We start from the raw sequence: 15,410 nt of genomic DNA on the forward strand, positions 1-15,410 counted from the left end.
TTACCCGTCATCAATATCACTCGTGATCTTCCGCCTGATAATTGTAACTGTTTCTGGGTCATCCATTCGCTAATAAACTCTATCGCAATGTTAGCCGCAGCTGTTATCTCTTCTTCTTTCTTGGCCCTAACAACTAAGGCTAAGTCATCTGCAAAAGCCAGTGGTGTTATACTTTCTGGGTAATTCAGTCTCAGTACTTCATCGTACACTGTATATCATAAAAAAGGCCCCAGGACTGAACCTTGGGGGACTCTTCGCGTGACCTTGTGTTCTACTGTATTCCCTCCTTGGTGAAAAATTATATATCGGTCCTACAGATGCTCTTGAATCATCATCCTAAGGTAACTTTCTACTCCTCTGTATCGGATCGCCGCAAATATAGCCTCCCAACTCAGGCTATTAAACGCATTTAAAACGTCTAATATGATCACAGCAGGTATCTCTCTTGTTTTCCACGTACCTTTGGCGACCTCATCTGTTATCCGAACCACTTCTTTTACAGCGTCAACTATCGACCGGCCTGTTCTAAACCCATATTGTCTTGGGCTCAATCCTACCAGAGTTTCTATATTAGCCCGTAATCTTGCCTCTAACATCCGTTCAAATAATTTACAACAATTGTTAATTAGACAAATCGGCCTATATGATCTCGCTGTATTTTCTATTCCGAGCTTCTTTATCAGCACAAGTCTTGCCTTCTTCCAGTCAACTGAAATGTGTCCCTGGGCTAGCATGTGGTTCATGAACCCTAGTATCTCTACTGCTACCAAATCGACCAACAGCCACACCACTTCAACTGGTATACCATCGGGACCGGGACTCTTATGCAATCTCATCTTCCTCCCGGCCTCAATGAGCTCATCTATTTTGGATGGCACCACTCGATCGGTTATTAGCCCTTCCCTCATCGGGTATCTACCTTCAGGAAACAATTTCCTCAGACACTCCCGCAGTTGATTCTCTGTCATTACCGGAAGTCTCCTTCCTAGCTTGCCAGTCACGATAACCCTGGCCCCAGGGATCGTCATTTATGTTGGCATAAAGTTGTTTCCAACATGTCTCTTTGGCTCTTTTTATGGACTATCCTTATTTGTCCCTAGGCATAGTGTATTCCATTTTAGCACGTTTTTTCGGTCTACATCTGGCCCTCTATCAGCATGTTGATACTTCCTCCTAACTGCCCAGACTTTACTGCATAATTGCTGCAACTCTACGTTCCACCAATATGCATGTTTTTCTCTGGTGCCTGTACCGTTACACCCTATTGTGCGCATTCGTCAGCTACCATTTGCATTAATTATACTAGAGTATTCACATTAATCAATCACCGCCTTATGTTCTTAGCGAATCTTATACAACCCGATCTTGAGGTGATCAATCGAATTTAGATTTCTTGTTCACCCGAGACTCTAATTCATACATGATATGCCGATGATCCGATAAGGTTTCGATCTCCAGGACCCTCCAATTCATGCATCTGTCTGCATGTTCAGTCCTCACAAACACGAGATCTATTGCTGAGTTAGAGTTGCCTCTTTCAAATGTGGTACCACTTCCGTTCACACAGATCAGTCCCAGCAAACTAATTCTATCATTAAGATACTGGTCACGTAGATTGGTCACTTCACCGGAAAAGTCCGGAGCCTTTGCATTAAAGTCTCCCGTGAGTAATAACTCTTTGCCCCTCTGTCGCCGGATCTCTTCATATAAGTCATCTAAAAATGATATGAAACTTTCAATATCTATATTGTGGGAGTGGTCGCAAGAAATCACCACCATCCCACCCAAGTCCGCCCACACAAAACCATCATCAGCTCCACTACTTGCTACTGGAATTCCAAATGCCGGAAAACCAATAGCCGCTTCATGTTTGTTATCTAGCGACCACGCCGGTCCTGTTGTCAATGCTGTATTCGGCTCAGATATCAGTAGAACATCCACCCTTTCACTAACTGACGTCTCCCAACACAAGTCCATCGCTCTCCGGCTGCGGTTAGTATTAAACTGTAGCACCTTCATGTTAAGAGCACACACTTTTCGGTCCTGTGGCCCTCCTTACCACATATAAGACACCTCGCTACCTGTATGCATTCTGCTTGTTTATGCCCCAGAAGCCCGCAATTGTAACGTAGGTGCTTCCTATCTACACCTTTGCATTCAGTAGAGATATGTCCCTCTGCTCAACACCTGTAACATTCCACCGGACTCTCTGATGACTGCTCGGCAGTGCACTCATCCAATTTTTATTCTCGCCTCTGGTAACTTCATTGCTGCTCGGTGCGTAGTTATCATCGTAGCGTGTTGCGTTGCCCTATAAGCCGGGCGAACTGAAGTTATTCTGAATTCGTTCACTGTTGTTCCTATTATACGGGTTACTGCCGCTTTTATTTCAACAATAGTTGCTTCTGTATCGATATCATTTATGTGAACTATCGTTCTTCTGGTGTTTTCAGACCTTAGGTCTACTTGCAGTTCTGTAGCTCTGCCTCGCAGCGGCCTCTTTAGCTCCTCAGCCTTCTGAGCACCGTTTACCCCGATGCACAGTTCTTCCTGGCCGCCTTTCCTTAGGGACAAGACTTCCTCCACTTCTTCTTGTGTCACTGCCTCCTTCACTTTCTTAAGGAGGTCTGCGTAAGTCTTGCCTGAAGCCTTCACTGTCACCGTGCCACTGTCTTGAATTGGCGGTCTTGACCTCTTCACGCTTGGGATTTTCTCTTCACCAGCTTTGGTACCTGCCGGGTGGACAAAAACACGCACTGACTCCTCGGGTTCTCCAAAGATTTAGGCCAGCACTTTCTTAACCAGTACTCTTAGCTTGCCTTCTGGAAGCACGAAAACTGGTTTAGACGATTCCACACAAAGCTTCCTTGTAAATTTCAATATCTCTGTCATTGTTTACTCTTCACATTCGGAGGATTCATAATAAGTTATGAATCTGCTCTTCCTCGCTGGTGGACCTTTTCTCCAATTATAGTTGACTCTTCCCTTATTATGCCTCGTGCTCTAACTTCTTTATGACGTTTAGTTGCCCCAACGAAGCTCCGTCCACCAGTCAAGTCGTTATAATATACCAAATCTCCATCTTCATCTGCTATACCTTTGATTTGTACTTCATTTTTCATGGCTTCAGCAGGCCATGTCTCCGTGCTGCTATCTTTACTAGCTCTTCATCAGTCATCATCGTGATTAAGTAGACTGAATTTAACGCAACATGTCCGACACCTAGCGGAGAGCCAATATACTACGTAAAAAGTTGATACCTGAGCGCAACATACCCGCCACCTAGTGGAGATTCAACATAGTACGGATGTTGGTAGTGGAACAATCTCTTTTTAACGTATTTTTTTATTGTTGGTTTTAATATTTTTTTCGAAATGAAATATATTACAAACCTTCTCAGTTATGCCAAGAAACATGGGTAAAAATTTGTTTGCGATTGATCGTGTAGTTTTTTTGTTTATTCCGAACAAAAAAAACCTTTCACTTTATATAATAGTATATATATATATATATATAATTTACATTACTGAGAATATATGATGCATTACATTCCATAAACCGCGTGTGTTGCCTATCGCTGGTTTCCACGAAAATTCACCGTGTGAAAGAATGTAATGCAGCTGCAACCTTTGTTTCTTTATTTAAACTGTAATAATAATTAAATAGTTCTACAACAGGACTTGTTCGATGAACATCGTCCAAATAGTTCTACGATAACTTTCATACAGTAAAGTCCTGCATTAGTAAACTCGTTCGATATTACATCGTCCTATTATGTAAAGTCATTTGCATGTACGCATAATGACGTTAACAATTGATTCTTAACAATTACATGTACACTAATTGTAATGATTTTAATCGTAAAAATAAAGTTCATGTTTTTTAAAAACGGAATTCATTGAGTTCTAAACTTAACATATTTATATATGAGGTCTTTTCAGAAAATAACCGAACATTTTTATATTTGCACCGACGGAGATATTTAGTGACCTGCGTTTAGCAGCATTGTGTTCCGTATAACCTCCTCTGTAAACACATGTTCCTGGATTGTTAATATTTCGTTTAGTTTTCGTGTTGTTGTTATTTAAGTGCAACGTGAATTTAAGTATTAGTAACGATTTTTGTAATGTAAATCAATTATCGGGAGCAACGATACAAGGAAAATTTAGGGTGAGTCTGGGGAAAGCTTTCACAGAAACGTTTCAACTTTTGAAACGAGCTTACGGAGATGATGCTCGGGTCGTATGCAATGTTGCGATTGGTTTTCACGATTTAAAAGTGATCGTCGATTGACGATCACTTTTCACTTTTCAACTGATTAGTTGAAGATCACCATCGACCAGGAAGGCCTTCAACTTCAACTGATGACACCCACATTCAGAAAATCAACGATTTGGTGCGTGCAAATCGCCGATTGACTGTCAAAGAACTTGCAGAAGAGGTTAGCATCTCGATTGGATCATGCCATGACATTTTGACTGAAAAATTGAGTGTGCATCGAGTTGCAACAAAGTTTGTTCCTTGTTTGATGACCGAACAGCTGAAGGAACATCGAGTGAAGGTTTATCGACTACTTCTTGAACAAGCCAATGACAATGAAACATTTTCATTGCAAAGGATCATAACGGGAGACGAAAGCTGAGTTTACGGCTACGACATTGAGACAAAAGTTCAATCATCACAATAGATTGGCAATGGATCTCCACGTCCCAAGAAAGTACGTCAGTCTCGATCCAATATCAAAGTGATGCTTTCCGTTTGTTTTCTATTTTAATGGAATTGTGTATTTTGAATTCTTGCCTCAAGGTGAACCGTGCGTACTAACAAGGCGGTTACGTGAAAAAATCCGCAAAATGGGACCAGAGTTGTGGCGAGACAACTCATGGTTCCTTCACCACGGCCCTGAATAGTAATTGTCCTATATTAAAGAGCTTTGTATAGTAATTATTCTATATTAAAGAGCCTCCTGACTGCATTTAAATATTCTTGTTGAAGGACAAAATTTTCTTATATGTCTAAACCTGGTGAGAACTTAATCATTAGACAACCTGAAATACCTGCTATTTCTACATGAGAAATATATTTAAACAAATTAAAACTGTCTGAAAGTTGATGATTGGTCACCCAGTATTTATTTTATTAAATACTGCATAACGATGTTTAGTTTTTTTTATTTTCATATCTTATTTTCTCTTTTTAGTTAGTTCTTTTATTGTTGTTTTTTAGTTCAATATATGTTTTTTTTTAATTTTTGGCAGTCGTGTTTTTTAATTTTTATAATTGTTTTTATTATTAATATCCACACTATTCGTTTTAAAGCTGTTAATTCAAAATAACTTATTCTGAAGTTGGGTTAAGTATTCCCGAATATTTTTTATTCTTGAGGTGTTAGACTAATAGAGTGGTAATTCTTATTTACTAATTTTCTCCTGTTGTCTTTGATATGGTATCCTTTACTCTTTTTAAAAGAAGTGTGGATATTTTTCAACCTCATAAACTGTGTCCACTAATCTATACTGTTTATTAGTTCTGCTTTTTCTAAACAAGATGATAATTCTGATGGGATGTCACTTACTACTACTGTTTTATTTTGATCCAAGTCTTTAAGATCTCTATCAAATTCTGATCTCAAAATGGATTTTCCTCTGAAATTGTCATCAGTTTATTTTTTCTACTCCTAAATCTCATCAGACAATTTTTTTTTGTACAACCATTCTATGTATTCCTCCTACTATGTTCATTCTTTCTGTTCTCCAACAATGTTTTTCAGTCTATGCATCTAATTAACAATATTTAACTTAATTCACTAAAGTTTGCACTATTTTTTCCTAATGCTACATCTACCTTTTCAATAATCGTATATTCTCTTCCTCACTACATCTCTGCATCAACCAATATTCCTTTACATTTTTCACCTTCTGTTAATTTTATTTCTAAAGAGCCTACACAGTTTATTGCCTTCATCATCTGTAGCATTTTATACTCATCAATGAATAATATATCTTTCATTATTCATGGTTTTCTACCAACTGCTACCTTTCTACAGAAATTTCCTCTTTACTTTAATTTTACCTTTTTTCCATTAACTTGTTTTCTATCGAATCTACTTTTGTAATAATGTCTACTACGTCTGTATCTATAATTTATTAAAATTTTAGTTTTAACCTTTTACTTTCAGTTCTTTAAACTCCAACCTTAATTTTCTTATAACCAAATTGAGATCAAAATGTTTGATTTTGTTATTAATTATCCTACAATTCCTTGACTAAAAATCTTGTTCATCTTTCCATTTTATTTAATTAATTTCTATTATATCTAGCTGTAACCTATCCATTTCTTGTTTTTAATTATCTAACCTACCATTTTTGTTTAAATTTCTAACATTCCATGTCCTGACTTGAAGATTTGTTTAATTCTACAGCCATTGATCTGATTGGCGGGAGGGGGGACAGGAGAATCTTGCAGAATCTTTACAGGAGAATCTTTTGCCTAAGAGAATCATCATCATAATGATAAAAAAAAAAACAGAAACAAAAAGGAATTAGGAAAAACATTTCCTCCAAGAATAGAACTATAATTTTCTGTTGCTTTCCACTGTTCAAAGCCTAATATATTCAAGTTTGTTGTTCATGTTGTATAACTTATTAGTTGGTGGCCTCATAATATTTTTGCACCATTATAATACAAACATATAATTACCTGGTGGCATTTTCTGAAATAACACAATTTATAAGTTACATGTGAGTGATAAAATTAGATTTCCCAAATAATACAGTCATATTATTTTATCAGTGTGATGCAATTTTATAAGTGCATTCAGTGTATAAACTGTACTTTTCTTTTCTACTATTTTGTGTAAGTCTATATGAGAATTCATTAATCTATCATAATTTTTAAATCTATAATATAACTTTTATATTAATTTTAATAAAAATATTTATATATCTAATTGATAAATTTTATTTCATAAATTTATGTTATTTATTTCTAGAATTCAAATAATTTTCTCTGGTGTGCTTGTGCTTGTTTTTATAAGGTGTGCTTGTTTTTATAAGGTGTTTGGATGTTAAATCTTTTCTATGCTGTTTTATATACGTTGATCCTCTAATAAACACCATTAATTTTATAATATTATCCACGTTAATAACATCACTGAAGTAGTAAAGATTTAAAGGAAAATACTTTTAATTTAAGGTTTATTTTCATTTGTACTGAAGAAAACGTTTTTAGCGGTACCTCTGACATCAGTTTGTTCATAAAAAATCCTAATTTTTTAAAATTATGCTCGTATTTTATGAAACATTTAAATGTATTTAATAGAATGTTTTTTTTTTGCTTGAAGAATTAATTCACCACAGAAGCTTTTAAAGCTTGTACATGGGAATATGGAATCAAATTTTTAGTGTATGAAAAATCCCATACCTGACTGGAATCAAATCCAGGAGTTCTGAATGAAAGGCTGAGATGCTAACATTCCACCAGTGAGATCAACAAAATTAAATTGAATAACTAGGATTTGTTTTTAACAGTGGAACCAACATAAAAAGCAGATACCTTATTTACACTTTATACCCTACTTCTGAATTCATTAATTTATATTTATTTTTTAATTTTAAAATCTATTAAAATTTTAAAGTATACTACTTCTTATGAAAGAACTGATAACAGAAATATTTTTGAAAACCTTTTCTTCATTGTAAATAAGAATACAAAATATCTTCCTTAAATTTTTGATATTTAAGTGAGTTATTGGATGTATTTGGATATATGTGTAATTAAGTTTAAGAAATAAAAAATGATTTTGTGTCATTTTCCAGAAGAGATAGCTCTCTCATTTGTTTTAATTCTTTACTATTACATTATTTTGTAGTTTATTTTGTAAAACTGGTTACTTACAATTGAATTACCAAGTAGCTCTCGTTTGAAATGTGGAATATTTTTTCTTTCAATTAGTTCTAAATGAGCTTGACATTTAGAATATGCATAAGGATAGCCAAAGGCAAAGTGATAAACATCTTCCTCTTTATCAAAGCCAAATGAAAGTGTCAGAATATAATGATTCATATGATAAGGTGATTGATGATAATACACATTTTTATTTGGCATCCTTTGCCTGAAATAAAGTAATCAGTAAAATAAATTATAATTTAAATCACAATTTATTGGTATAGATAGATTTAGGCCAAGGAAGCAAATGTATTGTTAGTATTAAATCTATAAATCATTAAGTTATGCATAATTTACTATTCTACACAAAATGAACTTTAGAGAATTTAAAGTTTTATGTACTCATTGTTAAGTAAGTTGTTACTATTTTATGTACTTATGCTCATGGAATAATTACCAACCAAAAAAACCAATAATCTGTTTTTTAAAATACTCAAAACTTTACTTTGTAAAGGTAAAATTATTGTCTTTTTTACTTATTTGCATTACACATTTCATTTATGTGTAATAGATAACAAAAACATTTTTGCCTATATTACTTACGAATTCAATTTTTCATTGTAATTATATATTTTTATCATAATTTTTGTTGATTATTTGGTTGTTTTATTAATAACACCATTATAAAAAAAAATCCAATAACCTAGAAGAAAGATCCACCTGTCCAGAATTTTAGAATGAGAGAAAAATATCTGTCCCATCTTCCTAGGCATCTCGTCATTGCCAAAAAATGCTAAAACTATATTATTTTTAATAATAAAATCATATAGTAACATTACCTTTTTTTTTCAATACTTATTTACATTACCTTACTTATTTTTACTAAGTTATATCCAAGTACAATTTTCATATATTTAACGGTAAAACTAGTTGGTGTTGAAGGCACAATTAAAAAAATGTTAAACATTTGGCTTTTATTGAAAAATTGTATTTTTTTTTTTAAATTAGTGAAGGATTGCATGTGCGCATCCCCCCCCCTAACACACACACACACACAGGGTTTGATATAATGAAAACTAGTGTAATATATGTTAGGTATTAATAAGTAAATATTTGAATTTAATTAGCAAATCTTTTTTCATTTCACCTGAGGAAAACAGTTTAGGAAATAATTTCCAAATAAAGATTTTATGAATATTTCTGAAAATAAAAACAGAAGCGTTAGGGAGAAAAGACAAACACAAGACTAACATTTTCTTTTGAGATAAGGGTCTAGTGAAGGAAAGAGAAAATGTTTAAAGAGAGAGTAAAGAAAGTATTGTAGAAAAGAGAGCAAAATAAGAGACTAAGTAAAAAAAGGAAGGAAAACAAACAGATTACATAATTATTAATCTTTAATTACAAATACATATATAATTACCAAATTGGTTTTAGTTTTGGATGTTTACCATAAGATAAAAAGTACTAACTTTCTTAACTTTCTTAACTTTTTTTAAACTTCTTTAACTTTTTTTAAATAGTTTTTGTAACCTTTTTTTTTTTGTTAGATGTTTAACCTTCTTGTGTGTGTTTATATGAGTATAATTATAATAATAGATATAAATATGTAGATATACAAGTTGTGTATAAATGTACTTTACTGGCTGCTACAGTATTTAGAAGGGAAAACATACTTGATGAAAACCCCATACCAGATTTTTGCATTTATGTTTAAGAGTCTCTAACTCAAAAATACTTTTTGTTAAAGATATATGAACATATTACATCAATTCATGTAAGAAATCATTCCTCATTTAAATTTATCATAATCTATAGGTGCCGTATCATATCAAGGTTTCACTCAGCATGGTCCTATCTCCATGGAAGTTAAAATGGGAATAAAGACAGAGGATCAAGGATAAGGGCAAGTATTGGGTTGTAAGAAAGTGTAGTCTACTGATGAAGAAACTGTAGTACAAAACACACAATCTCACACAGAGAATAGCTTCAAAGCTTTCCTCCATCCAGTGTGCAGTCAATCACTGTACCCATATTCCCAAGGGATCAGGGTATTTTTACTTAAGAAAGGCTCTGCACATTACTGATCAGTGATTTAGCATCTACTAACTAAACGGTGTAAAAAGTTTGCTTTTCAACTAAAAACTGAGTCACCTGAGAATAGCCGCAGGTTTCTTTCCCTGGAATCATGTAGTAGGAGAATTTCCAATAGAATTAGATACTATTTACTTCAATGAAGAGAAAAATAATCTAACTATGGTTTCAATAATATAGTCTGATATCAGTAACTTACCATTTATTACGAGATGTAGAACGTACCAGGGGAGTCATACCACCAAGAAAAGAATTCCTTTTCTTGCTAAAATTTACTATATTAAATAAAACATGCTGAAAATAAACAACCACATGTTATTAACAAATACAACAGTTTTTTATCACAAACAACATTTTATCTGAAGGGATTTCGATGGAGTTACAGACACATTATGAAAACTTTTTATAATCTACTACAGTATACTTTTTTAAAGTTAAAGATTGTTAAAAAACTTACCTGTTTTAACTTTTTAAAGTAGATTACAATATACAATGTATTTAAAGGTTATAGTTCTAAAAAACTTTACATGCAATAAACTTCTAAGCTTAAGAAAGAGTAAAACGTATTTTACCCGCACAAAGTTCAGGTAAAGTTTTTTTTATAACTTTCAACTTTAAAAAGTTGTACTGTAACTGATTTTAAATAAGTTTAAACTTTTTAAAAATGGAACATCATGTATGTTAATAATTCCTACAGCAATTCTTTCCAACTGATCTTTAAATATTTTGTAAGCAAGTGTTATTTTTCTATAGAACAACAATTTTTTTAAAATAAGATTCTACCACTGGTATATCCAGCTATAAATGGAAGGGGAGCAGTTTTATGAATTTAACTTCTTTCATGGGGGAAGAATAGTCCATGAGCGGGGTATGCTATGCAATAATACACAATAACAAAATGAAGAATAAGATATTTATTTTTTTAAAATTAATTTTGTAACTATAGTTTGCGAGGATTAGATGCAAATTGTCTAACTACATTTTCAACTAATTGCTCCTTGTTTGTGAAAACTTATTGTCAGTGAATTCTTAACATAGCTAACCCATTTAATCTGTCTTTACCTGTGATGCTTCTTAGCTATGTTTTAATTTGACAAAGGGAGTTAAGTGAACAGTTCACAGTACTTCTTAAGCAAGGCTGTGAAAGCAATATCAGCAGAGCCTTTCTAATGGTTGGGAACATGATTTGCTCTTTCTTAAAACTTTAATTATGTCTGGCAATTCCGGTACCTCATTTCACATTTTGAACCAAAATTCTCTTTCTCCTTCTAAATAGTAGAAAGATGCACACGATGAAGTACTTTCACTCCATTTCTCCTCTGAAACACCTCTCATGTTGCTCAGATGGTAATTTATCACTGAAAATGCAGGAAATTTTTCTGCAGAATATCTGACTTCTAAAGATGATATGGTGGAATCCAAATAAGGAATTATTAGAGATCTTTGAAATTCAGATGGATTTTTGGTTGGATGATTGCTTCTATGCTTCTGTCAGCCAGCAATGCAAGTGGCAATTATATCAACATTCAAATGCATTGCAATGTCTCTTGCTTCTTTTAAAACGGCAGTTGTAATGTTCCCCGCATCTTCTCGATGAACTCGTAGCATGTCAAAAATAGTTTGAATGTGCTGTTTGGCTTTGACTATGTCAAGTGTCTTCAATTGAAACGCATTTGCTACGGATTCCAGTATAGGGAATATTTAGCAATTAATACTACTGACACAATAAATGAAGATCTGCACACCGCTGCATGTATTTGATATCATCTTTTCTTGTTGCTACATTTCCCTCTTCAATTAACGTCTCTAATGCATTAAAAATATTAACGAAGTGATCCTTAAAAACACGGATGCCTTGCATCGATACCTTGATGCCTTGCACGGATACCTTGCTGTATCACCTGGCTTTTTCCATATGTATATTCTTCTATTATGATTTTTGAACTGGGTGTTGGCAATTACTAAATTATACTTCTTGCAAAACTGTATACGTCGGTCCCCTCTTTCACTCCTTTTGCCCAGCCCGTATTTACCCACTATATTTCCTTCCTTTCCTTTTCCAATGCTTGCATTCCAATCTCCAATTATTATTAAATTTTCATACCTTTTTATGTGTTTAGTTGCTTCGTCAATTTCTTCATATAAACACTCAACCTCATCATCATCATCATGGGCGCTGTTAGGCATGTAGGCATTAACAATCATTGTTGGTTTAGGTTTTGATTTTATCCTTATTACAATGATTCTATTGCTATGCACTTTGAAATACTCTACTCTCTTCCCAATCTTCTTGTTCATTATGAAACCTACTCCTGCCTGCCCATTATTTGAAGCTAAGTTAATTATTTTAAAATCACCTGACCAAAAGTTGTTTTCCTCTTCCCATCGAACCTCACTAATTCCTATATCTACATTTATCCTATCCATTTCCCTCTTTAAATTTTCTAATCTACCAACCTTTGTGAAACTTCTAACATTCCACGCTCCAACTTGTAGAATGTTCTTTAATTTTCTGCAAATGTGCTAAGAAGAAAAATAGTAAAATAATAATAATAAATGTAAAAAGTTGCCAAAAATTAATAATAATAATATAGTAACGAATGTTAAAAGTAGGAGCCAAATATTAATAAAAATAAGACAAGAAGGCGTAATACTAAAGAAAGTATTGATAGAAATATGATGCCAAATACAAGTAATAATTATAAAAGTAATGAAGGCAGGAAAGGAAATATAATAATAACGTTAATAATAAATATGATAAAGGTAGTGATACTGAATACGACAAATATATTAAGTGAAATAAAAGGGATGTTATTAAAGATAAATATAATAGATTTAAATAATATTAAAATGTTGCCAAATATTAATAAATACAGTAGGAAGAAAGATTATAAGAATAAACATACTTTGCCGAAAAATATTAAAGGAACTAGTAATATGAATTAATTAACTAGTTAATTAGTAAAATGAAGAAGGAAGTTAATAAAATAAAGGTAGATAACAGTAATACGAGGTTGCCAAATATTATGAAAAATAAGAAAAATACCAGTAATAAAAATAGAAATCATAATATTATAAATAAAGATAAGAAAAAAATTAATAATAGGAGTGGAAAAAATATAAGAAAAAAAATTAGTAATAATTTTAATTGAATGAATCAAATGAAAGAGTTAGATTTATCAAGAATTATGACCAATCATATGAATACTGAAAAAGAATTGAATATATAGAAAAAGAATAGAATGAAAAATAATATAATATAAGAAAAAAAATGTATATATGTAATTAATTTAATAAAAGAATATGCAGATATTTTTTACATAGATGGAAATGATTTACCGTTTACCAATCAAATTAAACATAAAATTAGGATGACAGATGAAATACCCGTATACACTTGCAATTATAGGTACCCAGAAAAATTTAGATAAGAAGTAGAAAGTCAAATTAATGACATGTTAAAACAAAAAATTATTCAGCTTTCACATTCACCCTGAAATTCACCAATTTGGTTGGTACAAAAAAGACTTGATGCTTCAGGCAAACAGAATTATAGATTAGTAGTTGACTTCAGGGGTTTAAATGCTAAAACAATTGATGGTAAATTTCTATAACCAAATATAACAGATATTTTGGATAAATCAGGCAGAGCACAATGTTTTACATTAGATTTAGCCTTAGGGTTTCACCAAGTAGAAATGGACCAAGACAGTATAGAAAAGACTGCATTTTCAACAAGGACATTATGAATTTTTAAAAATGCCCTTTGGATTAAAAAATAGCCCACCGACATTTCAAAGAGTACAATGTATTATGGGGAGTACAGAATGAAATTTTCCTAGTTTATTCAGATTATATTATTATATAGTCTACTAGCTTAAAGGAGCAAATTTTAAGATTAAAAGAAGTATTTGATAGATTGAGGTTTGAAAATTTTAAAATAAAGTTAGACAAAACCGAATTTTTAAGAAAAGTAACATACCTAGGACATTTTGTAACACCGGATAGGGTTAATGCGGGCTCAAAAAAGGTAGAAGCAGTAAAAAAATATCTAATTCCTAAAACCACGAAAGAAATAAAAGGATATTTAGAATTATTAGGTTATTACCAAAAATCTATTAAAAACTTTGCAAATATAACAAAAGCATTGGTTAAATGTTTAAAGGAAAACGCTAAAATAAATACTGAAAATGTAGAGCATATTAAATGTTTTGAATTATGTAAAAATATTCTATCAAATGAACCGATACTGCAATTCCCAGATTTTAATAAAGAATTTTGTCTTAAAACTGATGCTAGTAATGTAGCAGTAGCTGCAATATTAAGCCAAAACAAAGATGGTGCAGATTTACCAATAACATATGCAAGTAGGATCTTTAATGAAACAAGCAAAATTATTGGACTATTGAAAAAGAGTTACTAGCAATAGTTTGGGAGAGATATGTGATTATGTGATATGATATTAGGAGAGATATGTCAAATAGTAGAAGATAATGTCCAAACGGTACACACAAATTTTGAAGGTAATACTATAACTAATATACCAATATCAGAGGATCCAGTTAATTATAATAAGCAATAAGTAATATTAAAATTAGTGAAAAATAATCAAAGAAAAGTTAAAATACAAAACTAATTTGAAAACGCTAGCTAAGACAAAAATAAATGTAGAAATATCTGAAAATAGTTTTGTTGATAATATTGTTAATTTTGTTAAAGAATATTTAATACCAAATGTAAAGTACAGTTTGTACTTTGAAAATGATTTTTATGAAAGATTTACAACTGTTATAGCTGAATATTTTAAGAGTAGTGAACTACAATTGATTCAGAGTAATAGTAAATTATTAAATATTGTTAATAATGATGAATTACAAGAAATAATAAAAAATTATCACGTAGGAAAAACAAATCATCGTGAAATAGAAGAAACATATCAACAAATAAAACAAAAGTACTATGCACCCAATTTAAAGCTACGCATTCAGAATTATATTAATAAATGCGATATATGTCTAAAAACAAAATGTGAAAGGACCCCCCCTTACAATTAGAAATTAATTTAACGCCTAATAAACCACTAAGTATTACATAAGGATAGTATTTCAATTGAAAAACAAACGTTTTTAACGATTTTTGATAGCTTTTCAAGATATGCTCAAGCGTATTTAATTGCAGATCCACAAGCAACAGAAGAAGTAGCAGACAAATTATTGAATTATTTTACTTACCATGGAGTTTCCGAAATTATTATTTCAGACAATGGTACTGAATTTAATAATAATTTAATTAAAGAATTAATGAAATTACATATAAAAATACATTTTACAAGCACACAGCATCCCAATGAAATGGAATATGTGAGAGGTTGCACCCCACACTAAACGAACATATAAGAATATTTAATAACAAGAAAAAATTTAAAAATGAAA

The 15,410-nt window shown here is 32.1% G+C and overlaps 1 protein-coding gene across 1 annotated transcript in view; it reads right to left on the reverse strand.

The window, feature by feature from the left end:
• The window catches only part of LOC142324295 (cytosolic carboxypeptidase 6-like), a 99,391-nt gene that overhangs the window by 39,505 nt on the left and 44,476 nt on the right, over nucleotides 1-15,410 (reverse strand). Inside the window, exons 4-5 of the mRNA XM_075365223.1 lie at nucleotides 10,178-10,272; nucleotides 7,897-8,113 (exon numbers count right to left, since the gene is read on the reverse strand). Coding sequence (XP_075221338.1) covers nucleotides 7,897-8,113; nucleotides 10,178-10,272 — 312 coding nt within the window. The remainder of the gene's footprint in view (nucleotides 1-7,896; nucleotides 8,114-10,177; nucleotides 10,273-15,410) is intronic.

The sequence above is a fragment of the Lycorma delicatula genome, chromosome 4 (genome assembly GCF_047948215.1).
Source record: "Lycorma delicatula isolate Av1 chromosome 4, ASM4794821v1, whole genome shotgun sequence".
Taxonomy (NCBI): domain Eukaryota; kingdom Metazoa; phylum Arthropoda; class Insecta; order Hemiptera; family Fulgoridae; genus Lycorma; species Lycorma delicatula.